The sequence below is a fragment of the Enhydra lutris genome, unplaced genomic scaffold (assembly GCF_002288905.1).
Source record: "Enhydra lutris kenyoni isolate GAN:26980312 unplaced genomic scaffold, ASM228890v2 scaffoldscaffold5, whole genome shotgun sequence".
Taxonomy (NCBI): Eukaryota; Metazoa; Chordata; class Mammalia; order Carnivora; family Mustelidae; genus Enhydra; species Enhydra lutris.
Window position 1 is genome coordinate 33,166,894 of NW_019154089.1, and position 24,520 is coordinate 33,191,413.

The following is a 24,520-nucleotide window of genomic DNA, read 5'->3' on the forward strand; positions in this document are numbered from 1 at the left end:
TATCTGGTGTTATATATTTTATCTCTTTTGCTAAAAATCTAGGTTCTTAACATTGTTACTTATTTGGTTTTTCCTATAATATATAACTGTTTCAGAAAAGCAATTCCAATATCATTGCTAACAATCTGATTATATAAAATTTGAGATTCCTTTTGTCTTTGGTTTCTTTTTGTCTATGGGGTACATTTCATTAGTGATATTAAGGATTTTCCCAGGGCCCAAAAGATGGAACCTGAGGACCAGACAGGCCCAGAACTAACGTCAAAACTGTTTACTTCATCTTCAGTCAGAAGCCAGGTATGGTAGGCAGAGTATCAGCCTGAAGATGTCTAAGCCTTAATCCCCAGAAGCTATGACTATGTTACCTTATGTGGCAAAAGGGACTTCCCAGATGTGGTCAGGGTTAAGAACCTTGAGATGAGTTTGAAGAGTTTGGATTACCCAAGTAGGTCCAATGTAACCACAAGTGTCCTTTAAAGGTAGAGCACCTTTCTAGCTGGGTCAGAGAGATGAGAAGGAAGGAGTAGAGAAATGAAGTGTGAGAGGGACTCAACTCACCACAGCTGGCTTTGAAGATGGAGGAAGGAGGTCATAAGCCAAGGAACGTGGGCAGCCTTTAGAATCCTCAGCTGATGGCCAGCAAGAAAACAGAGTTTCACTCTTCATAACCAGTCTGCCAACAACCCAGATAAGCAAGACTGCCCCAGGGCCCTCAGAAGGGAATGCAGCCTGGCCCACACCTTGATTTTAGCCCAGTGAGACCCATGTTGGACTTCTGACTTACAGAACTGTTAACAATAACTTTGCGTTGTTTAAACTGCTAAATTTATGTTAAACTGCCAAGGCAGCTACAGAAAACTTGTACACAAAAGTCATCTTTAATACCCTTTACCCAGTCTGTAAACACTTCAAAAGTACAAGATTAAAAAAAAAATCCTCATGAGTCTCACGTGGCAGCAGTGGGCTGGAGCTGACACCCCCCTCCATTGGGCAGGTGCTCTCTGGGTCCTCTCAGCTTTTACCACTCCCCACAGCCTTACACCAGAGCTGTTTCACTCCCTTACATTGTCTTCTGCGCCCCTAGAGACCTTTGGAGTTGAAAGTCCAGAAGTAAAAGACATTGTGGGAGGGAGCTAGCTCCACAAGACTGGTAAGAAGTTTTGGGGAGAAAATGTGGAACAACAGAAGTAACAACAAAATATCTCCTTTTGTATGCCACTGCAATCCACTGTTAACTGTCAAAATGCATTAGGGGCACGCTGCAACTTACTTTGAAACATCTCAAACAATAAAATAGATTGACAGATGGAGAGAAGGATGGACAGATACGTAAGAAAGCAGGGAGAGAAGTGCTAACTGCAGAATCTAGGCGGTGGGAACATGAGTGCTCAATGTGCAGTTCTTTCAAAACTTCTCTGTATGTTTGATGATTTTCAGAAAGAAACATTAGGAGGAAATGGGTCAGGGTCCACAGTCTCCTTAGTTGCAAATTCTCTCTCTGCTAGAGGCACCAAGGGAAGCTGGGGTGGGGAGCAGGGACAAGAATGAACCCTTGGTGTCTGACAGTGAATTCCGTTCCAACTGTGCGGACAGGAACCCCCCCTTAGAGGACATCCCCCACTCAGCAACCCCCCAACTCCCACCCCCCGCTCCCCTGCCAAATTCTGCCAGTCCAGTTCTGCTGGACAAGTCAGTCTCTTTCCTCTTGGGACCTTGGGACTTCTTTCAGGTCCCGTCTTGCTCCTCCATCTGGCTGGATGGTTTCTAGCCAGGCCTCGTGCTATGGCCCTCCTCTGGCCCTTCCCCCAGCTCTTTCCCCACCTCTAATCCCTTTGGTCACATCAGCCAGCTTTCTCAGGGAGAAACTGCATTATGTGGGTTTTTGCAAACAAACGAAAGCACCTCTTTTTTTAAAAAAAAAATCTCTTTTCCTTGACTCAGCTGGGTCCTCTGTGGCCAAGAAAGATGGCGAACTCTAGTTTGCTACGGAAATTCCTGCCTCCCATCCAATTTCACAGGAGGCTCGTTCGACTGAAGCAGGGTTGGGAGGGCGGTGCGGTTAGCAGTAATAAGTTGCCTGGAGTCCATGGGGCGAAATACAATAGAGCTATTACCCCGCAGAGAGGACTGACTCTCTCAAACCCCAGCCTGGGCCCCACAGCCTGCCAACAGACACACAAACACCATCACGTATTAAGGGAAATAGGCAATGCCACAATAGACTAAATTCACTTCTAATTTGATTCAATCATGGAATTACAGATCATTCAGAACTCAAATGAAAGGCTCAGCTTGGATCATAGCCTTGAACATGTACCTTTTTTAGGGGGGCTGGGGACTAGTCCTTTTCTCCCTCCTCTATCCATCCACGCATTTATTTACTACATAAACACACAACAGCACTCTGACTTTTGCCATGGGCACTAGTCATTAGTTGGCTTCCAGCTTAGTAGAGGCTCTTTGTTTGAATAAAAAATTGTCTGACTTGCTGAAATCAGTATCTCCAGAACCCAGCAGGAAGCATGGTGCCACTGACCTGCCCACAAGCTCCCTTCCCGTAGGGGAGCTCCTGCAAAAGGCCCCTTCTTTCCTCTCCCAGATACCAGCAGGAAGAGGAGGCCTGGGGATGGGGGATGGAAACAGAAGGCCCCTGCCCCCACTGAGACCCCCATCTTAGTGGTCCTCTTTGAGACCCATCTGCATGTTGTGTCTTGAGATTTCACCACTGCAAGGTGGAGTTATGCCCAGTTCTTTGGTGTGTGATAACCACGAGGCATCCCTGCACCCGACACCTTTAGAGAGTGGCCAGGAAGGGAAACTAGGGCACGATATTCCCAATGTAAGGAGGCTGGGTTCGGCCACAATCAGACAATAACAACTCTGCCTTCCCACGGTTCATCATGCCTGATGGTTTCCAGAGCACTTGTCCTTCTCTCTCTCCTCTAATCTGTACCAACCCCAGGGAGGCAGGAGAACCGGAAAGTGCCGATCCCATTTCCACAGAAGGAAAACAGGGCCCAAAGAGGTAAGGGACCTAGATCCAGGACTCAAATTTAGACATTATTTATTTAAAATAATACTTATTTTAGCCATTCTGACAGGTGTAAAATGATCTCTCATTGTGGTTTTAATTTCTATTCCCCTGATGATTACTGATGTTGAGCATTATTTTACACCTGTTGGAATGGCTGAAATAGAAAACACAAGGAATAACAAGCGTTAGCAAGGATGTGGAGAAAAAGGAGCCCTCCTGCATTGTTGTTGGGAATGCATACTGGTGTGACCACTCTGGAAAACAGTAGGGAGGTCCCCCCACCAAAAAAGCTAAAAATAGAATTACCGTATGATTCAGTCATTCTACCACTGAGTATTTATCCAAAGAAAACAAAACACTAATTCGAAAAGATATATGCCCCCCTATGTTTCCTGAAGCATCATTTACTATAGCTAAGACATGGAAGCAACCCAAATGTCCATTGATAGATAAGGGATTATCATTCAGCCATAACAAAGAATGAAATCCTGCCATTTGCAACGACAGGGATGGACCTAAAAGGTATAATACTGAGTGAAACAAGTCAGAGAAAGATACCATCCATTTTCATTCATATGTAGGATTTAAGAAACAAAACAAACCAACAAGAATAAAAAGAGACACACAAAAGAACAGACTCCTAATTATAGAGAACAAACGGATGGTTCCCAGAGGGAAAATGGACAGGGATGGGTGAGATAGCTGATAGGGATTAAGAGCACATGTATTGTGACGAGCACTGAGTAGTGGAAAGCGTTGTTCAATCACTACATTGTGCACCTGGAACTAATATGACACTGTATGCTAATTGTACTTGAGTAATAAAATATCACAATGTTTTTCTTGAGGAGAAAACTGAGAACTGCTCAGGGATAAAAGTCTAAAAAGCACAGAAAGGCTAATCAACAATGGTAAAGGTAACAACGGCAACATCCTGACACTTGGGGCAGGCCACTGCTAAACATTTAGGGAATGTTCTCTTCTGAGTGCTTCCATAAACATGCATGTGGCAAACCCACTCGATGGTGCTGTCCTCTTGCCTCAGTATTTCTGGCCCCAGACAGCACCACAAAAGAAGCGCCTATGCCTGAGTGAAAAGCAGGCTGTCCCGTACACAGGCATCTGTGCTCTGTCTTCTTTCTCCTTCTTTGCTAACAGCATCCTGCTTTTCCTTAAGGAATCTCCCACTCTTCAATTCTATAGGGTTCAGGGGTGGTCTCTGCCTTGCTTTGAGGGTGGGCAAGGAAACCTGGCTCAACCAATCAGAACACTGACTTTTCCCAACCACAATGACAGTGCGGGAATGGACACCTGTAAATCAGAGTACATTCTGGCTAAGAGAGAGATCAGCTCTTTTCTGCTGACACTGAATATGGGAGGATAGAAGTCTGGTCTGTCTGAGGCCACCATACATGTTCACTGCCTTCAAATGAATTTAACGGAGTAGAAAATAGAGCCAAGAGTTGGAGAGAGGTTCCTACTGGCTCATTCAGGGACTCGGATCCAGCTATAGCTGAAGCCAAGTTCTGCTCCTGGCCTTTTCAGTTACGTGAGTCAATACATTTTCTTAGGTCAGTCTGAGTTAGGTCTCTGTCACTCATCACTGAAAGAATCCTTGCTGTTATAACTGGATCACCTCTAAGCCCTCTCAATCACATCAATCTGTTTTGGAACCAAGGATGGCTTCTGAAGGACAGAAGCAGAAACGGTTCCCCAGGAGTCACCTCTGATCTGCAGAGGCAGCCTCTGTCTCCCGCTGAATTCTGCTCATCACTGCCTGGGAGAAAGGGGCTGGGCTGAGGGCCCCTGTGAGGGTGGGAGGCAGTGGGGAGACTGGGAGATAACTGAACCCATCTGTGGCTGAGCAGCACAATTTAATATTCCCTGCAGGATTCTGAGCTCTTGGGACCCAAAGACAAATCTAATACACTGGCCCTTGAGATGCCCCCTCAGGGCTTAATGCTGGAGCACTAGAATATGAAAGAAGGAAGTCAAAATCAAAGGGAAGCATTTCAAAACTCTTCTCTCCCGAGACAACTTTGAATAGAACAATCCAATCATTTTGAAGGGAATTATAAAAGACACTTAATTCTCTAGCATAGGACACCATCCACAGACCCAGCTGAAATGCAAGTCAACTGAACAAACCTGATGTTGTATGTGTCTAAGGGACCAAAAGGGCTCTCGACCTGGCTTCAAATCCTGACTCTGCCACTCTGCAGCCATGAGACCCAGGGGCAGGTTTCCATACTCACCAAGCTTCAGTTTCTTATCTGTGAAATGGGGATGGTAATGCCATCAGAGTGTCATGGTAACATTTAAAACAGCCACATGGACGGAGTGGCTAGCTCTGTCCTTGGAGAAGGGTAAATATGGAGAAGAACTAGGAGCAGAAGAATGCCCCAGATTTCAATTCTCTTGGAATCAGAGATGGACTTCCAGAGAAAGGCACAGGGCTTTAGTAAGGCCTAAATAAGAGTTTCGCTGCTGTAGACATGCATCCATTCTTGGTACCCCAGGTTTAGCCAGCTAGTGGCTCAAAACATTTTCATTTGCTCACTCCCTTAATCATGTATGCATTCAAGAAATGTTTACTGAGCACCTACTATGTGACAGATACTATGCTAAACCCTGGGATTACACTGATGAGGAACGAGTCATTGTCCCTAAGGGACACAGTTGAATGGAGGGAGGGAGATAAATAAATGAGCAGTAATAAAATCATGATAACTCTTCCCACCTCCCTGCCTGTGGCTGTAAGGGGAAGGCAGAATGAAAAATGGCTGGAAAGACAAAGTGTGAAGGCATTACAAACAGTGCATCCTCGCGCCCAGACCTGTGCCTTGCCAACAGGGAGTAGGTAGTTAATGGTTGCTGGGTTGAACTGGAGCTGGAAGGGCCTAGTCCAACCCTTTTGTTTTCCAAGTGTGGCGGGGAGGCTTACAGAGGCTGTGTGGAGATCCCAGCCCACTGGCCAGTGACTACTGGACAGGGAGCTGGGGCTAGTTCTTCAGTTTAGCCACAACACAAAGAGGAAAAGCCTTTGGAATCTCTGGGTGTAAAGAATAAATCTGAGTCATACAGAGTTTCAAGGACCTGGTGTCTGCTGTCATGTTCCAAGTGCTACCTGGGGGCTTTGGCAGGTCTGAGGACAGCTGGACCAGTGGGTGGGTCTCTGGGGGTTTTGATGAGCTTCAGCATAAAAACTACCACTAGTAGGAAGGTGGGTGCTTTCAATGTGCTTGCTGATGTCCATTCAGTGTTTGTTCACCTTTACTGGAAGGAGTTTGTATGGATGTGGAGCGGAAAACACCAACTACTAGTTGCCTAACCCTGGGCAAGTTACCAAACCTCTGCAAGCCTCAGTTTCCTCCTCTGTAAAATGGGCCTCAGTTTCCTCCTTTTTAAAAATGGATTTGCAGGGGCACCTGGGTGGCTCAGTCGGTGAAGCATCTGCCTTCGGCGCAGGTCATGATCTTGGGGTCCTGGGATCCCCGTGTTGGGCTCCCTGCTCAGTGGGAAGTCTGCTTCTCCCTCTGCCCCTCCCTTCCACTCGTGCTTGCTCAAGGTCTCTCTCAAATAAATAAAATCTTTAAAAGAAAATGGACTTACTGTATGAGCTGAGAAGTGACTAGGACAGGAACTCTGAAAAGATAAGGGTGCATCAAAGGCCATCTTGGTTCAAAAAGAAACATCTGTGCTCATCATGTCAATCATGTCAATCAAGGGTGCCTCCCTTGGCCATGCCTTCTCCTTGAACAGAAATGGCTATGCCCGAGGAAGGCTGAGGAACAAGTCCTGGGTGAGCCCTATAACCACACCTTCCCTGGCCATGATGGTGCCTGGGGCAGGGGTAGAGCTCTGACCCAAGAGCAGCCAATGCATCAACTTGCCCATGGTCAACAGTCTAGTAAGAAATGTGCCTAGATTGGGTGCACCAGGCCAATGAAACCTCTTTCTCTTTCTTGGAGATGCCCCTGATGTATGGAAAGGGAGTCCCAGAATTAACGAGGGAAGCAGACACACAGCTATACAGAGAAGAGCCAAGGCCTCTTGATGGATGGGATCCAGAAATTTCTGCTGTTGAGGGGGTCATAAGAGACTCTGGTAGCCAGACTTAGAAACATCTTCCCATTTCAGGCACCGGGAAGCCTGGTTTCACCTTGCTTTCACCTCTTCCTCCTCGAGAGCCTCGATGGATTTTTCCACATTCCAACTAGCTACATTCCCTTTTCCCTTTACTGCTCCTGCCTCCTTGCAGGGGACTGCCCCATCAGGTAAAGTAACCTTGCGGCCAAGGAGTCCATCATCCTATTCCCAAGTCCATTCCCAGAAAAGAAAAACAAAAACAAGCATCTGAAAGTTGTACTTGAGCTAGATGAAGTGTCCTTATTTTTTCTTTATTATTTTGAAAAGAATGGACCTTATAGAATTAAGCTTTCCAAACTCCAAAATAAGGCTGATATGGAAATTGGGACCCCCCAGGTCATGGACACTTGAGGCTGCTGGGGCGGACTGTATTGTTCCACGTGATTCCTGAGGCTTACCAATACTGTGCCCACCGGGCCACCATGGCATCATGAGCGACTACCTGCTGTCCATGGGGTTTTACCACCACTGTGCTCTGTACACTATAGAGTGAATTGTTCGTCAGTGAATATAAGGGCAACTTGTGTGTGTGCGCGTGTTTTTAAGGGAATGATCATCTGAAAAAATCCTTGCGGAGTGACTCTGTTGTTTAAAGCTCCCAGTGTTTATTGTCTAAGATAAACAGTTTTCTTCTAGAAACGGGTGCACCATTTTAGCACCTTCCCATGGGAGTCGAGTCAACACACCCTCCTCTGCCAAACAGGTGATAGTTTTGGGTTTTCCGCTGACCAGATGGGTCTTTGGGAGTTGGTTTGTGTTCTTGGGGGTGGCAGAAGCCAGGATCTCTTTAGGTTGAGGAAGAAGGTCAACTACTGCATGGCTTCAACATGAAAAGCCAATGAGAATCGCTGACTAGGAAGGCTGGAAGGCCTGAAGTTCACCTTGTTTGCACTCCTTCTTATTTTACAGATGAGGAAACCGAGGCCCGGAATGGGGAGGGATCTTCCCAGAGTCACAATGTGAGATGATACATGGATTATCTCAAATAGTAGCCCACGACAAAGGGTACTTCCTGAAGTAGCAAGAGCAGGTGTGGTGAGGGAAGGGGCATGGGCTGGAGAGACCCTCAGATCTGGGTCCAAATCCCACAGCTGTCATTTAGCAGGGGGGCACCTTGGCAATATCACAGCTGCCCTATGCCTCAGTTTCCACCTGGCTAAAATGGGAATATAATTCCTTCCTATTGAGGCTGTCACAAGGAATGAAAGAGATACTACAGGTGAATATAGCTGGTAGAGCATCTGGCTCAATAATGTGAGTTTCCACCTTCTACAGGCCACAGTGTAGGTCCTTTTCCAGTAAATGGTTTAAGCTCAGTATTCCAGTGTTTTTCCCTATCTATTTTACATAAAGAATAGTCAGTCCCTTATAATAAAACATTCTCAGTAAGACTATGTCCAATGGGCTCTGGAGTCACCAAGAAGCTAAGAGGAAGTTATAAATATCTCCAGGTTCTGGAACAAAAGGGAGAAACTGGGTGTTAGTGGGCAGAGTGTGAAAAGATCCTGCCCCCCCCATCCTCTCTCCAGATGCAGCTCTGGGCCCTCTCCTGACACATCTTGACAGCAAGCCTTCCCTCCTCCGCTGGGGCTTGGCTCCCAGCCCTTCTCTACACCTCTCTGGGGAATGGGATAGATGCAGGCTTTTTCTTTAACAGTCTGGCTGCAATCAGAGGACCCAGAAGATTAGTGGGACAACATGTGCCAAGGCTGATGTCTTTACTAAGGTCCTTTTCCATTCAGGGAGGCTTTGCTAGAAGCCATCTGCACCCACCTGCTCTTCCCTCTTCTCAACAGACAGCTCAGAGAATCGCGAAGGGTTATTATTACTAGCTGTGCACCCTGCACGGTCTGTTCATCACCGGTGCTGCACCCCTAACCCACATCAGACTTCAGATACAAGCAGTACTCAAGACATCTTGGTTTGTGTTACATTTTCCTTTCCCTTTGAACTCACATTTTGGAAAGCACTTCGTTCAGACCATATCTAGTTTTAAGACAGTTATGACAACAACAAAACATTTTTTTAAAGCACACAGCAAAATCTAACAGTTTCTTTACACCGCTGTCCATGATAGGGTTGGTCCTCCCACAGATGTAACACGTGATATAGTCCATGTGCTCCAACTTCCAACACAGGCTGACAGTGGGAAGAACTCTGGTTTAATCGATACGGAATGGGAGGTCAAGGTACCCAGAATTAGCAGCAGGAAATAACCATCAGAAGGACCACACTTCAGATTCTGAGTAAATGCCAACTGCTGGGCAAACATCATTAGGAAGAAATGGGCTTCAATAATAAGATTCTTGATGATTTATGAAAGAGAGAAAAGAAAAGTAACCTTGTTCAAGGATACTGCTGCTGCTCTGTGTCTAGAGACAGCGAACTGGAAGAAGCAACCTGTATGCCCATCAACAGAGTAATGACTGTGGTAGATCAGATTCTTGTGGAATATTACATGGCTGTTTGAAATGTCTTGGAAACATGACTATAACATGCTAAGTTAAAAAACTACTTGTAGAATAAAATACATATGGTACAACCACATTTTTGTAAAAAGGGCCCCCAAACTCCCCAAACAACAACAACGACAACAACAAAAAACAAACCCCTTTATCTGTCTATATATGTTGCATGAATGAAGGGGGGAAAAAAAAACCACAGAGAGCTCAACTGTTAGCATTCGCTACCTGGGCAGGTTTAGGATTGGAGGTGTATGCTGGCGGTAGAGATACTGCTGATTTCTTGCCCCCAGAAAGGTGGGAGCAGGACGTTTACAATCAGGAGTGAATAATGTCCTATTCTATTTATTTATTTTTAAAGATCTATTTATTTATTTGACAGAGAGAGAGAGAACGAGATAGTGTACAAATAGGGTGGAGAGGGAAGAGCAGACTCCCCACTGAGCAGGGAGCCTGATGCGGGATTCGATCCAGGACCTGGGATTATGACCTGAGCCGAAGGCAGATGCTTAACTGACTGAGCCACCCAGGCGCCCCTGTCCTATTCTACTTAACAGCACTTCTCCGCTGAGCTGCTCTGGATACCACCTTAATGAAGGGAGAGAACTGATCATTGCCTTAACTCACAGTCATCATTCTCTTTTTCCTTAAATTCCTTCAAGGCCAGCGCCACTTAGAAATCAAACCCATCTCTGTAACCGGTTTTACTGAGTGTTATCTGTCTGCTCCTGGACAACCATATATTACCTTCAGCATCTGAGTGAAATGCAACCTGAGTCATCTGTCACTTGTGTCTGTTTATATATCTCTCACTAATCCTCTTGCCATGCCTGGTCCACTTGAACCTTCATGCACAAAGGATTAGAACCTAGAACGTCTCCCTCCTTCTCTGCAAGGAAGGGGTCTCGGTCTGTGTGTGAGGCAGCAGGAAGAGTTGAAGCTTGGATCCAGGTTTGAGTCTTTCCTGCTCTCTGCTGGCTGAGCTCATCTGAGGTCCAGTTTATCCACCTGTAAAATGGAGCTAGTGGTCCCCGTGAGGCTCAAACAATTTCAGAGAGGCTGGAATCACACGGAGCTGTAATAGTGTTTTTGTGCATGAGAAGACAGTGTTGAAACAGAAAGGGAAAAAATATCACGCAAAACCTCAAAGTTGGAAGAAGTAAACTGGGGCTGGTAAAGTGCTCAACTCCACGCTTGGCACATAAGCACGTGACAAACGGGAGACATCGTTATTATTCATGGGCAATACAGCCTCCATTTCTAGAAGATCCAGAAAACGCACTGGTCTGCAGAAAAGATAAAAGAACAGAACCACACATCAGCTCATGCGGCTGTCAAGTGCTTCCCACCTAGCATGAATTGTAGGGGATATGTGCGCATTTGATTTCTTAGTTGACAAGGCAGCCATTTTTGCTTACAACCCATCTATCTCTGTAATTTCAACGAAGGGCTGAATTCACTGAAATCTGTTTTTAAAATTACAGAAAAGAAGTCAACCTGAGAGGTTTTATTGGCTGCCATTTTATTTTAAGGCTTATGAGCAACTTTAAATCTCAATATTAGGTCTGAGGGATCAATAACTATTGTCTTAGAAGAAACACCACTGTTCAGAAGGGAGTCATGTAATTTCAGAGAACTGATTTAAGCCTCCTGAAAAATCAGTGATGCTCCAAAGAAATCTGGACTTTTTCCTTTCTCTGCTCACAAATCACTAGGCTACGGCCCTTCTTTCCAACCTCTTGCCCCTATTACACAACTGCCTTGCTACCATCCTGTCAAACCAGCGCATCCTCATCCCCCCCAGACTGAGCATCCCGGGGGTGCTAGGCTTATACTCAAGTTCTCCATTAGCAACTGTCAACCAAGCTTACTCCAGCACACGGATCAGGAGAAAATGGGTAAGAACTGCAAAAAGACATACTAAATATGTCTTCCAAGCCTGTCACTGTTCCACGGAGGATCTGACACATCTCTCGGCACCATGGCAGGTGTGACAGGGGGCAGGTGCACACTCAGGCCATCCAGTCCCATTGTGGAGGGAGGAAGGAGGTGTGCGTGTCCCTGCCATGACCTGCACAGGGCACCCAAAATCCATGACCCTGCACACCACGCCATAGCCCACAGCTGATCTTGGATCACTTCTAGATTTACTATCCATTATGCCTCAACCATTTCTTGCTATTCAAGGAAAGCAAGTTAATTAAAACCACAATAAAAACAGAGCAACTCAGAAAAGGATACCGTCACCGTTTCCATTTTTCACAACATAAATGGCACCATTTACTAAACTGCCTACTTGACCTCATCATTTGTATGCTCAATGACGTCTTAAACTTGACAGAAATAAAAACCTTCGTTTTCCCCAAGTCTGCTCTTCTCAAAGCCTTTGTTTCTGTAAATGGCAACTCCATCTTCCCAGCTGCTCTGGCCAAAAACCTTGGCATTATCTCCATCTCTTCTCTTCTTTCCATATCCATATTGTCTATAAGTAAATCCCATCCTCTCCACCTTCAAAGTCTATCTAGAATGTGGCCACTGGTTCTCTGCTACTTCTCTGCCACTGTGGTCTGAGTCACTGTCGCTCTGCTTTGCTTGGCTGTAACAAACTCCTAACTGGTTTTCCTGCTTCCACCGTTGGCCGCCTACAGTCTGTTCTTAACATAGCAACTGAAGTGATCCTCTGAAAAGGAAAATCAGATTATGTCGCTCTCTGCTCAAAACTCTCCAGTGCTGCCCATCTCACTCGCTTTGGTAAAAGCCAAAGCCCCATGTGGCCCTGACACCACTCCAGCCTTGTTCCCATCACTTTCCTCCTGGCTCATTGGGCTCCACAGGCCAAACATGATGCCCCCGGTGGGCAATGGGGCTGACTTTCTTCAGTCCAATAAAGGTCTAAGGAGATGAAGCAGACAGCAGTCTGGACACCCACAGGTTTGCCAAGTAGAAGAAAGGGAAGTGGTTTCCTTCTCTGCCCCATTGGGGATGGCGCTGGCCAGAACACCAGACACAGCCCACCACCCCCCAAAAGCTACTGCTGTCTCCGGCTATGCTTTCTCTGAACCCCTACAATAGCCACTGCCTTCTGAGAAATACCTTCTCAAAGTTAGACCCTCTGGCCCTCTCATTCTCCAAAAAATTCTATAGAATATGGGAATTGACAGCCCTTTTGCCTTTAGTCATCTTTGTAGCTGTCTGTGCAGTATCATTAGTCACTATCAGTTCAAGTTTACATTTTCAAAGCTCACCATGATGACCCCAGGGCCTTTGCTTGTTTCCTCTGCCTGCAGAGTTCTTCCCCCAGTTAACTGCCCTGCTAGAATTCTCATTTCTTCGTATCTCTGTTCATATGTCATCTTATTAGAGAGGCCTCTCTCTCCCACCGAAATAAAATCCATCCCATTCCCATCACTTTCTCTCTACTCTCCCTCTTTCCATTTCTTAAATCCATTTATCAACATCTGAAAAAAAAATGTTTATGACCTCCTCCACCCAGGAGAATGTAAGCTCCAGGAAAAAAGGAAATTTTGCCTATGCTTCTCACTGCTGTTTCCCCAAGGACTAGCTCATATAATAAGCACACATGGTAGGCACATGATAAATATTTGCTGAATGAATGAATGAATGAAAGACTTGCAGAGGCAGGCTGAGGTGACTAATAGGCTTGCAATCTCCTTATGGCAGGAACTGACACTTGATCATATTAGTATAAATGAGTAGGGGCTAGCTATATTTTAGGTAGGCTACAGATTTGGGGTGGAGGCATGGGAAAAAAGCCCCTGATACATAGTTACTTTAGATGAAGTTCCTGATTTAATTAGCTGGGAGTATACCCATAGGTGGTCATGCAGGACAGGAGCCCAAGAGCACAGGTGTCAGTTCTGCCAACAGCTTCCTTTGACCCCCAGGGTCCCCAACATAAATGCATAGCTGGCAATGTCTTCTGGGGTCAGGAAAACTCAATTCTTGTTACATCCCTGGCCTCTCTTGCTCAGGTTCACATCACCATTTCAGAAGATTCTGTTTCTGTTTCTGGGGATATTTATAAACATCAGGCTTTTCTAGTTCTCAAGTCCTCAGCGTTGCCAGCTCTCCTGGACCCACTCATTTCCCCTCAGGTGTCTCCCTCCTCCCGATTCCTTACTCTTATCTGGGTGTTTTGGATACTGCAATGGCTGGCAAACCACCACAACAAATCTATTTCCAACTGGACTCCAGCTGTAACTCTGCCCACAGGTCACTCTCCCTCCGCCATTTTGATTCTTCTATTTGCTCATCTGAAGAAAGTGAGTAATGATGATGATGACGATAACAGGACGTGTCCAACCTGCTCATAAGGGATGCTGGTTTATAATTTAATTTTCCTGCAAGATCTTTGTCTTGTTTTCATAGCAGGGTAATGCTGAGTTCACAATGAGTTGGAAAGTACTCCACTCTCTTTCATTTTTTGGAAATGTTTAGGTAGAGTATGTATTAATTCTTTTTGGGGGGGAATTCACCAGTGAACCCATCTGGACCTAGAGCTTTCTTTGTGGGGAGGTTCTTAACTATATTATCAATTTGACTATTCTGGTTAATCATTTCTTTTTGAGTGAGCTTTGATAGTTTGTGTGCTTCAAGGAGTTTATTATTTCATCTAAGTTGCTGAACTTACAGGCATAAAGTTGTTCAGAGTATTCCTTTCTTAGTCCCTTAATAGGTACAGTATCTATTGATATATCACAATATATCACCTTTCTCATTCCTGATATTGGTAATTTGTGTCTTCTTTTTCTCTGTAGTGGTCTGGTTAGAAGTTAATCCATTTAACTGACTATCTCGAAGAGTTAGCTTTTGGTTTTATTGATTTTTTTCCTGTTGTTTTTCTTTTTAAAATTTTTTAAAGATTTTATTCATTTATTTGACAGAGAGAGAAATTACAAGTAGGCAGAGGCAGGCAGAGAGAGAGGGAGAAGCTGGCTCCCCGCTGAGCAGAGAGCCTGATGTGGGACTCAATCCCAGGACCCTGAAATCATGACCTGAGCAGAAAGGCAGAGGTTTAACCAACTGAGCCATCCAGGCACCCCTGTTTTTCTGTTTTTTACTTTACTGATCTCTGCTTTGATCTTTTTTACTTCCTTTCTTCTGCTTATTTTGGATTAACTTGCTCTTATTTTTCTAGTATGTTAAAGGAGAAGCTGATGTCATCAATTTGAGACCATTTTTCTTTCCTAAAGTAAGCACTGAATACTACAAACTTACCCGGAAGCACTGCTTTAGTGACACCCCACAAATTCTGATATGCTGTTTTCAGTACCATTTGGTTCAAAACATTTTCTAATTTTCCTTTTGATTTCTTCTCTGACCCATCTGTTATTCATACATGAATTACGTAGTTTCCAAACATTTGGAAATTTTAAGAGACTGTTCTGTTATTGGTTTCTAAATTTAATTCCACTGTGGTCAGAAAACATACTTTGTATCACTTGAATCCTTTTAAATTTGTGGAGACTTGTTCTCCAACCCAGAATATGATCTATCTTGGAAAATGTTCTGTATGCACTTTTAAAAAAATGGACATTCTGCTGTTATTGGGTAGAGTGTTCTACAAATGTCAGTTGGGTCATGCTGGTGGATAATGCTGTTCAAGTCTACTATATCTTTGCTGATTTTCTAATCATTCTATCAATTTTTGAGAGAAGGGTGTTGAAATCTCATAACTGTGGTTATGTCTATTTCTCTTTGCCCTTCCTTGACTTTTTGTTTCGTGTATTTTGAAGCTCTCTTATGAGGTACATAAACATTTTAGGTTGCTATGTTCTCTTAATGAAGGACAGCTTTATTAAATTACAAAACCACCTTCTTTATCCCTGATACTCTTTGTTCTGAGTTCTACTTTAACTGATATTCATTTGGCCACCAAAGCTTTCTTTTGATTGGTGTTAGCATGGCAGATCTTTCCTATCCTTTTGCTTTTATTTGTATCTTTGTGTTTCTTGTAGTCAGCTTATTAACTGACTGAGCCACCCAGGCACCCCTCTATTTCTCTTTTCTGATCTCAGTTCCCTTTTCTCTCTTTTTCTGCATTCTTTTGGATTAACCGAATATTCTTCATTATTCCATTTTGCCTCCCTTGTTGACTCATTTGCTTACAAAACTCTTTTTATTATTTTAGTGCTTGTTTTATGATTTATAGGATATATTTTAAAGTTATAACAGTATACCTTTATATGATATATCACTTCACAAGTAGTATAAGAATCTAATAGTAGTATAAAATCATTTCTCCTCTCTGACCTTTATGTTGGCATACATTGTACTATTATATAGGTTTAACCCCAACAACATGTTGTTATCATTTCTGGCTACACAGTCAGATACTTTTAAAAAAGATTTAAATAATAAGAAAGAAATAGTGTAGGGGATGGGGTGGGATGGAGTTGGGAGGGGGAGAAATAAATAATTTACCCACAGAGTTACTATTTCCAGTGATCTTCATTCTTTATAAATGAAATCCCTATTTCCATCTGTTATATTTTTTCTCCAAAGGACTTCCTTTAACATTTCTTATAGGACAAAACTGCTGTGATAAGTTCTTTCAGCTTTTTAAATGTCTGACAAGTCTCTAATTTGCCTTCATTTTTGAAAGCTATTTTCTCTGGGTATAGAATTTTAGGTTGACAGAGTTTTTACTTTTAGTACCTTCAAGAAGTTTAGTTACACTGTATTCTTGCTTCTTTTGTTCCCAGTGAGAATTCTGTCATCCTTGCCTTTGGTCCTCTGTGTATAACATGTGTTATTTCTCTGCGTATTTTAAAACTTTGTCTTCATCACTGGCTTGTAGTCATTTGATTATGATGTACAGTGGTGTCATTTTATTCATGTTTCTTGGATTGGGTTTCATTGAGCTTCTTGGATCTGTGGTTTTATAGCTGTCACTCCCCATGGAAAAATTTTGGCCACTGTTTTCCTCCTCCTGTTCACAGACTCCAATTACCTAGATTATTTGACTGCTTAATGTTGTCCCACAGTTCATTAATGCTCTTTTAATTTTGAAAAATTCTTTTTCTGTATTTTATTTTGGGAGTTTATTTTCCTACTCTTCAGTTTCACTCCCCCTAACCCCCCTGCAATATCTAAGCTGCCATTCATCCCATGCACTATTTTTCACTGCATTGTTAGCTTCATTTCTAGAAGTTCAGTTTGGGTCTTTTTATATCATTCATGAGTCTACTTAATTTTTGAAACATATGGAATAGTTATAACTGTTTTAGTGTCCTCTAATTCTAAAATGGTTGTCAACTCTGGGTTTATTTTAATTAGTATTTTCCTCATTATAGGCCATGTTTCTTGGCTTCCTTGCATGCCTGATAATTTTTGACTGGGTTTTACCTTGGTTCATGCTGAATGTCTTTTTTTTTTTTTTTTTTTTTTTTTTTTAAATCCTTGTCTTTCTATAGTCTCATGCTTTTAGAATGTAGTTAAGTTACTTAGAAACAGTTTGGCCTTTCTGGGTCATAATATAAGATTTTTTTAGACTAGTCCAGAGCACTGTTCAGTCTAGGACTAATTATTAGTCTTTGTGAGGTAAAACTCTTTTAAGTGCTCTATTCAATTCTCCAAAAGTTATGAGTTATGAGGTTTCCCAGTCTGAGTAGTATAGAGTCTCAGCTCTGTGTGAGAGCTAAGAACTGTTCCCTCTAACCCTTTCAGGTGACCCCTTTCCCAGTCTCAGGAAGCTTCTGCACAGGTAAGTACTCATCAGACATCTGCTGAGTAGTCGAGGTCTGCTCTGAAGATCTCTACAGCTCCATCTCCATATGGCTCTCTCTTCTCTGGAACCTGGTCCTATGAACTCTGACCTCTTTGGTCTCCCTGGACTCTACTTGGGCTCCCCTTCCTACACCATGGCATGGAAACTCTCTCAAGACAAAAGCTGGGGAACCTGTAAGGTTCACCTCAGTTGTCTCCCATCTCTTAAGAATTACTGTCTGATGTTCAGTATCATGTAAACCACTGCTTCACAGTTTGTCCTTTGTTGTTGTTGTTATTTCAGGCAGGAAAATGTCCTTGTTGCTCTGTTTTGACCCCCAAATAGCATTTTTGTATGTCTCTATGTACATTCATATTGGGGGCACTATGATTACCATTACAACAAGTGCTATAAGTGTGGCTGATTTAAACTTGTGCTTACAAGCCATCTTTCTTTCCAGAGTATGTATTTAATAAATGTTTATCAACACAAATAGGCCATAATTGCCTCTGTTATTGCTTCTGTAACCCACTGGAGATGTAAAGGCGATCAATAGAATACTGGCTTATAATAACAGTATGAACTTCTAAGTTCTTTTAAGGAAATTCAACATATACCATAAATCAACAGAGTTAATTTAGCAAAAAGCAACAAGCAAAAGGAAGCATGGAACCAAGAATTTGGTAGATTTGGGCCTTTAACTGCAACAAAGATTCCATTTGGGTTCACTCATTACTAAAAGCTAAGCCAATGGACTGGGGAAAGCAGGTCAGGATTGTAGGTAGTTGTCATTCCTACCATGAATGCTGACTGCTTTCAGTCCCACCACGGACAGTCTTTGCATGGGAGAAAATCACCATTTTCTTAGAGGAGAAGTTTGCACAGGAACCTTCAGACCCCAGGCACTCCAGCAGTTGGGGCTGCTGCCATCAGCTCTGTGCCCTTGTGGGGCCTTCATGCACAGCTGCTGAGCAACCCCCCAACCCCCCCAGGGAGGAGCAGGGAAAGCAGGCCAGTGCACCAGCCAGCTTCCATTCGGCTCCCTCAGCCGCGGGTTGTAGCGGGCAGATCCCCACAGAGTCAGGGGGCCGCCTCCCACTTGCAAGCCCAATGAGTCAGGCCTAACTGCCTGGTCTCCGTTCTCTGTGGCTCCACGGTCTCCGGTACAGCTTCTGGTGGGAGCAAATGCAGCTGGCACAAACAGCCCCTCAGTCCTGCTCTTAGCTATTGCCAAAACTCAGCTGAAGAAGTAAAAGGCAAACATTTGACTTATAAAACAGCTCCTGCTAGAGAAGTTGTTTCAGCTAAAAGAAAACAGAGGGAGAGAGTGTCTCCACTACTCTAATTTCCTCACACTTTTCTGCTGTCTGCAGGAAAGATCCACCAAACCCCTCCAGCCCGGGAAAAAAGTAAAAGCTCTTTAAGACATTTATCAACTCACTTCTGGAAAGTGAGCTTCTACACTGGGAATTCCAAAAAGTGTGTGTTGGGCAGGGGCTGGGGGGGTCAGGAGCACGGGATTTAGGAACATCTTTCATGGTGACTTGGAGCGGAGCCTGAAGCGTCCTCAGGCTCCATTCACACCCACCTAGAACAGGGGTTCCTCACCGTACTGACGCCCTGGACCCCTCTGCCAGGCTGCCAAAGCCTGTGGCCGCTTCTCAGAGTAGCTTTTATGATGCATAAAATAAAATAGGTCAGATGATAAAGGAAACCAATTAGACTGAGATACAGTTATCAAAATAATAAACAATTTGAAATATAGTAATAAAAGTATTTCCTTATGAACACAGTACACAACACGAGCCAGGGGCAGTTCTAAAAACTACCTTCCCTTCACAGCAGGGATGAATGTTCAGGACGTTTCTAGACACTTGTAAAGTGATGTAAAGGTAAGTGATTTCTTTTGGTGACGACATCACAGGTGCTTTGTTGCCTTCAGTCATAACGGCAAGGAACACCACATTTCCGTGAGAGGTTACTGAAAAGAAAAATGCAATGTTTTGCCTCATTCAGGTTTATGGTCCTATCTGTGGGCCCCAGGACTCCTAGATGAAGAAGACCCTTCTTTTCCAGAGCTGTTGGGGCCTCTCATCAGCTGGGCGCCTCAAACTTGTAGTCAGTAAGCCGGGAGAGCCTGCATCTCATGCCTACTTCTCCACCTTCAGTGTCTTCCCACAAAGGCTGGGGCTTGGTGGGGGGGTCCTTTGAGGTTCCGGGTACTCTGTGTCTACTCTTATTAACTTTCATTACTGGTCTTCTCATCTGGGACGTAATGACCTGTTTGGTCTGTCTGTCCCCATCTCTTGCACAAGGCAGCAATAATGGCTCATTTATCATTGTGATCCTGGTGTCAAGCACAAGGCCTAGCACATAGGAGACCATGCCTGTATATTTACAGACTGAATAGATGAATGGACAGATGAAAGCTGTGACCACACCTAGCTTCTCTCTCTTGTTGTAAAAAATCTTCCTTATCTCACACCAGCAGTTTCTCAACCCTAGTTATATAAGTGAGCATTGCTTTACGAGGTTTTAGAAACTACCGAGACCCCGGAGGCACCCCCAGAGACTCAGATTCCAGTGGTCTGGGGTGGAGCCCTGGCCTTTGTCTATTTTTAAAGCCACCCCAGGTCCAGCCAGAGTTGAGACCCCGCAGTAGTGCAGAACAACAGCTGAGGTCAGAGGGCAGTGCTCCCAGATGAACTTCTTTTCCAGAGCCGGCAAGATGAAATTAGTGTAGAATTCTGAACTCTGCAAGGGGCTAAACACATAAATTGAGTTTCTGACCCTCAGAGTCAGGTCACAGTTCTGAATCCAGCAACATCAGTAATATCTGAACTACATGCTCAGACTTAGATGAAAACTCTGGGGCTTGAAGTGAAGACCATGAAACAAATTACTGCAAACGCCACAGACAAGCACTCCGAGGCCCCACGCTCCCTCCCCTCGTGGCAAGAAGTCCTTATGAATAGGGCCCATTCTGGACAGGCAGCATATTTTCTTGGGGGACGGATTCCTGGCTAGGCAGTTTTCTCATCTACAAAGTAGAGAGGATAATAATAATAAGGCCAACTTCAAGGTGCTGCTGCAGGAACTGAAAGATGGAATGGGACAGAAAGCATCTTGTAAGTAGCCCCAACATATTATCAAGATTAATTCTTTACTATTGGGATTAGTATCTATTTATGGTCACTTCCCTTTACTGTTTTCCAGATACCATGTTTTTTACGAAGTGAAGGTTTGTGTCAACCCCTGTTGGGCAAGTCTGTTGGTGTCCTTTTTCTCACAGTATTTGCTTGCTTCATGTGTGTGTCACATACTGGTAATCCTCACAGCATTTCTAACTTTCTCTTGATCATTGTTTTAGCTGAATTACTGCAATTTCATGATAAAACTTTAATGGATTAGAAGCTGTTTCTTATGGGTGAGCAAAAAAAGTGGCTTCTTGAGATGGAAACTACTTCTGGTAAAGACGCTGTGGAGATTGTTGAAATGTCAACAAAGCATTTAGAATATTACACAGATTGAGTTGATTAAGCAGTGGCAGGGTTTGAGAGGACTGGTTTCAATTTTGAAAGATCTCCTGTGCGTAAATGCTATCAAACAGCATCACATGCTATGGAGAAATCTTTCTGGAATGGATGAGTTGATTGATACAGCCAAGATCATTGTTGATTTATTTTAGGAAATTGGCAGAGTCACCCTGGCCTTTGGTAACCTCCACCCCATCAGTCAGCAGGTGCCACGTTGAGGCAGGACCCTCCACCAGCAAAAAGATTATGACTCACTAAAAGCCCAGATGATGGTTAGCATTTTTTTTTAGCAATAATGTGTTTTTTTTAATTAAGGTACGTACTTTTTTTAGACATAATGCTGTTGCACACTTAACTGATGACAGCATAGTGTAAACTTTTATGTGCACAGGGTAACCAAAGAACTTGTCTGATTCACTTTACCACAGTGTTCTGGAGTAGAACCTGTAGTACCTCCAAGCTGTGCCTGTCCTGCTTTCTACCAATGGAGTTCTTCTAGGTGGAGAGACCTCGTGTTATAGATGTCAAGTCACAGTCCCCAAATTCAAGTTCTGATTCCACTTACTCACTGTGCCATCTTATGCAAATCATCTAACCTTCTCATGCCTCGATTCCTTATCTGTAAAACGATGGTAATAAAGGTATGTACCTCATTGGGTTTTTGGAAGGTTTGGCTAAGTGAGGTAAAGCACTTGAAGTATCTAGAACATCTTCTAAAACTTAAGCTTTGCATCAAAATCACCGGGAGGGCTTATTCAAACACTGACTGCTGGGTCCCTCTCAAGAGCTTTTGATGCAGTAGATCTGGGCTGGAAACAGAGAATGTGCATGTCTAATATGCTCCTAGGTACCCATGGCCTTGCTGGCCTGAGAGCCACACTTTGAGAACCACTGGCTGAGAACCAAGCCTGGCATACAATAAGCACCAACCAAGTGTTAGCTGATATTATCTTTTCCTGGGCTCTACTTCCTAAACCCCTGAGCAAAACACTGTGTGCTCCGGTGCCACCTGATACTAGTCTTCCTGTAGCAGCCATTTTGAATTCAGCCTGCAGAGGTTCCCAAAGTGTGGATCCAAGATAAACTGCACCAGCATCACATGGGAGCTTACTTATAACGCAAGTTCTTGGGCCCTAACCCGGATCTATTAAATCGAGATCTATGGGGGTGAGGCACAGTATCCCGGGCTCTTAACAACCATCCAGGCAACTCTACTGCAAACCGACTTTAAGAACTCCTGCTCTAGTAGGAAATCACTATGACCACCACAGTAAGCCTCCTGAAAATGGCGAGGAAGGAAGGACAGCTTAAGGTCCCAAGTATAGGTTTTGGCTGAGTTGGAGACCTGGTTCCGCTTCTTTGCCTCCCTGGGGCCATGAGTAAGGATGCTCATTTAAGCCTCAGTTTCCCCGGCTGTAAAATGGGCACCATTGTAGGACCTACCTCACAGGAACCTCAGATGCTGCAAACAACGCATGATAACTGTTGAGGGAATGTTGGCTGCCACTCTTACGCTCTTTATCCCTGCTACAATGTGTCCAGTCTCAAAGTGATTTGAGTCAGCTTATTAAAAAAGGACATAGATATACAGGCGCACAGCCCTCTTTTAAGAAAAGGAAAAAAAAAAAAGTAGCACACAGAAAGTGGGGAGCATGAGGGATGAAACTGTCATTTCAATTGTCTGAATGTGAGGTTTGCACATGCCCATAGGCCAGAGCAGAGGGGAAATGCAGAGGTCCGAAAGTTTCCACTGCTTGAAAAGTGAAGGGGAAGGAGACAGGTTCTTTTTCAACCCTCTGCCACCCCACCTCTAAATCTAGGGGAATCCGATCATATAAACCTCTGCACCATGGCCCTGTGTACCAAGGAGGGAATTTCCTCCAGCCCGCTTCATGTACCTGTTTCTTTAATTAATACTCATCAAGAGCCACAGGCAAAATCCCTAGATCCCAGAAGATGAGAGATGTCACACTCACTTTGGGTGCCGAATATCAGGGAGAGAGCGATTCAGGGAGATTTTATCGCTCACGTAAATGTTAAATCCATTTTCTCGGTACGCCTGATCCACTCTCTCTGCGTCGGTCATGGGGTAAGGTCTCCCTTGTTCTCCATTTCCTAGGAGCAAAGAGCAAAGTCAATGTTGCTAATTGAATAGAGTGGGGGAAGAAGGATGAAAGATATGATTAAACCACAGAGATAAAACTTTATACATGGATACAGAGTGGACCTCCAGACTTTGCAGGGGGAGTCTACAGAGGGGAGGGAAATAATTTTTTCAGCCACGCCCTTGTCACGCACTTCACAGACCTGTACTCACATCATCCCCAGAGCAAGCTGTCAGGGCAGACGTGTGAGGCTTCATCCTATGGATGGATAAACTGGGACTCAAGAAAGTTTTAAGAGCAGGTTTGTGAGCTCCAAAGTCCATACTCACCCTACTCTGCCAGGGGCCCCAGATGTCCCTGACCATGGCATCCCATCAGCTGGACAGCAGGCCAGATCTACTTCATATGAGCTGACCAACCTTGGGCCAGTCACACCAACTCTCTGAACAGCAGCTTTGCTCCATCTGGTACCAACACCCCACTGAGAAAGTCAAAAGTGAGGGTGCATACATGGCAGAATTTATAAACTATATTATGATTACTCTCGGCGAGGCAAACTTCATATGCAAAGAAAAAATGCTACAAGTGATAAAAGATGCTTTGATCTTTTAAGTCAGCAAACGATTAAGATCTATCTGCCTAGCCTAGGCCACGATTGCCCGAAAAGTCATGGATTTGGGTGGGTAAAGTGCTAGCTGTCCCTTCTCTGTACAATCCAAGTGGGGAGAGTTCCTGATGCTCCAGGAAATTATTCTCTGGGTTCCCAGGGTGCAGATAGTGAGTAGGAAAGTCCACACCCACCCCTGCAATAACAGTGCAGTAATCTGCAAGTGGATAGAGTCTTGAAGAAATGGCCATAACATCAGCTCGTTAAAAATCACCTCGTCTTCTGGAGCTTGCAGTCTGAGCAATACCCTATTTACTTTGCGAAGTAAATGTTGACAACATCAGCTTGATGGGAAGGTGCAGGCTGACAGGTGGGGCCAAGGGCTGTGCCTACTCCACCCAACCAGATGAGAGAGGGGATGCTGCCATCTGTAACTCCAAAGGCTCCATGATAAGACGCTGCTGGCTAGGGCCCAGGACGGATTCTGCAAGGGACACAAATGCAGCCAGCAGAAAAAAGACAGCCAGGAGCATCTGCTTAGAGAGGGAAGTTTCAGGAAGGCAGTACAGGGGAGTGACTCAGAGTTCAGGCCCTAGAGTCTGGCAGAGTGCAGCTTGAAGCCCAAACCTGCTACTCGCAGCTTTGTTACCCTGGACGTGCTGTTAAGACTTTCTCTGATTGGGCTTTGCCCTTTGGATGAAAGGGGAAAAGAAGGTTCAATGTGATAATTAAGGACGTAACTCAGGGCAAGATGCCTGGCACAGAGTTAGCACTCAACACAAGCTGGTTATTATTATTCTTAATAATGTCTAAGAATAAGCCACTGGGTGGCTCAGTGGGTTAACGCCTCTGCCTTTGGCTCAGGTCAAGATCCCAGGGTCCTGGGATGGAGCCTCAC

General features: G+C 44.3%; 1 protein-coding gene across 1 annotated transcript in view; it reads right to left on the reverse strand.

The window, feature by feature from the left end:
• LOC111140912 (polypeptide N-acetylgalactosaminyltransferase 10) overlaps positions 1-24,520 on the reverse strand; it is a 212,982-nt gene that overhangs the window by 93,495 nt on the left and 94,967 nt on the right. Inside the window, exon 3 of the mRNA XM_022493173.1 lies at positions 22,887-23,025. Within this exon, the coding sequence (XP_022348881.1) occupies positions 22,887-22,996 (110 nt within the window). The 5' untranslated portion in view covers positions 22,997-23,025. The remainder of the gene's footprint in view (positions 1-22,886; positions 23,026-24,520) is intronic.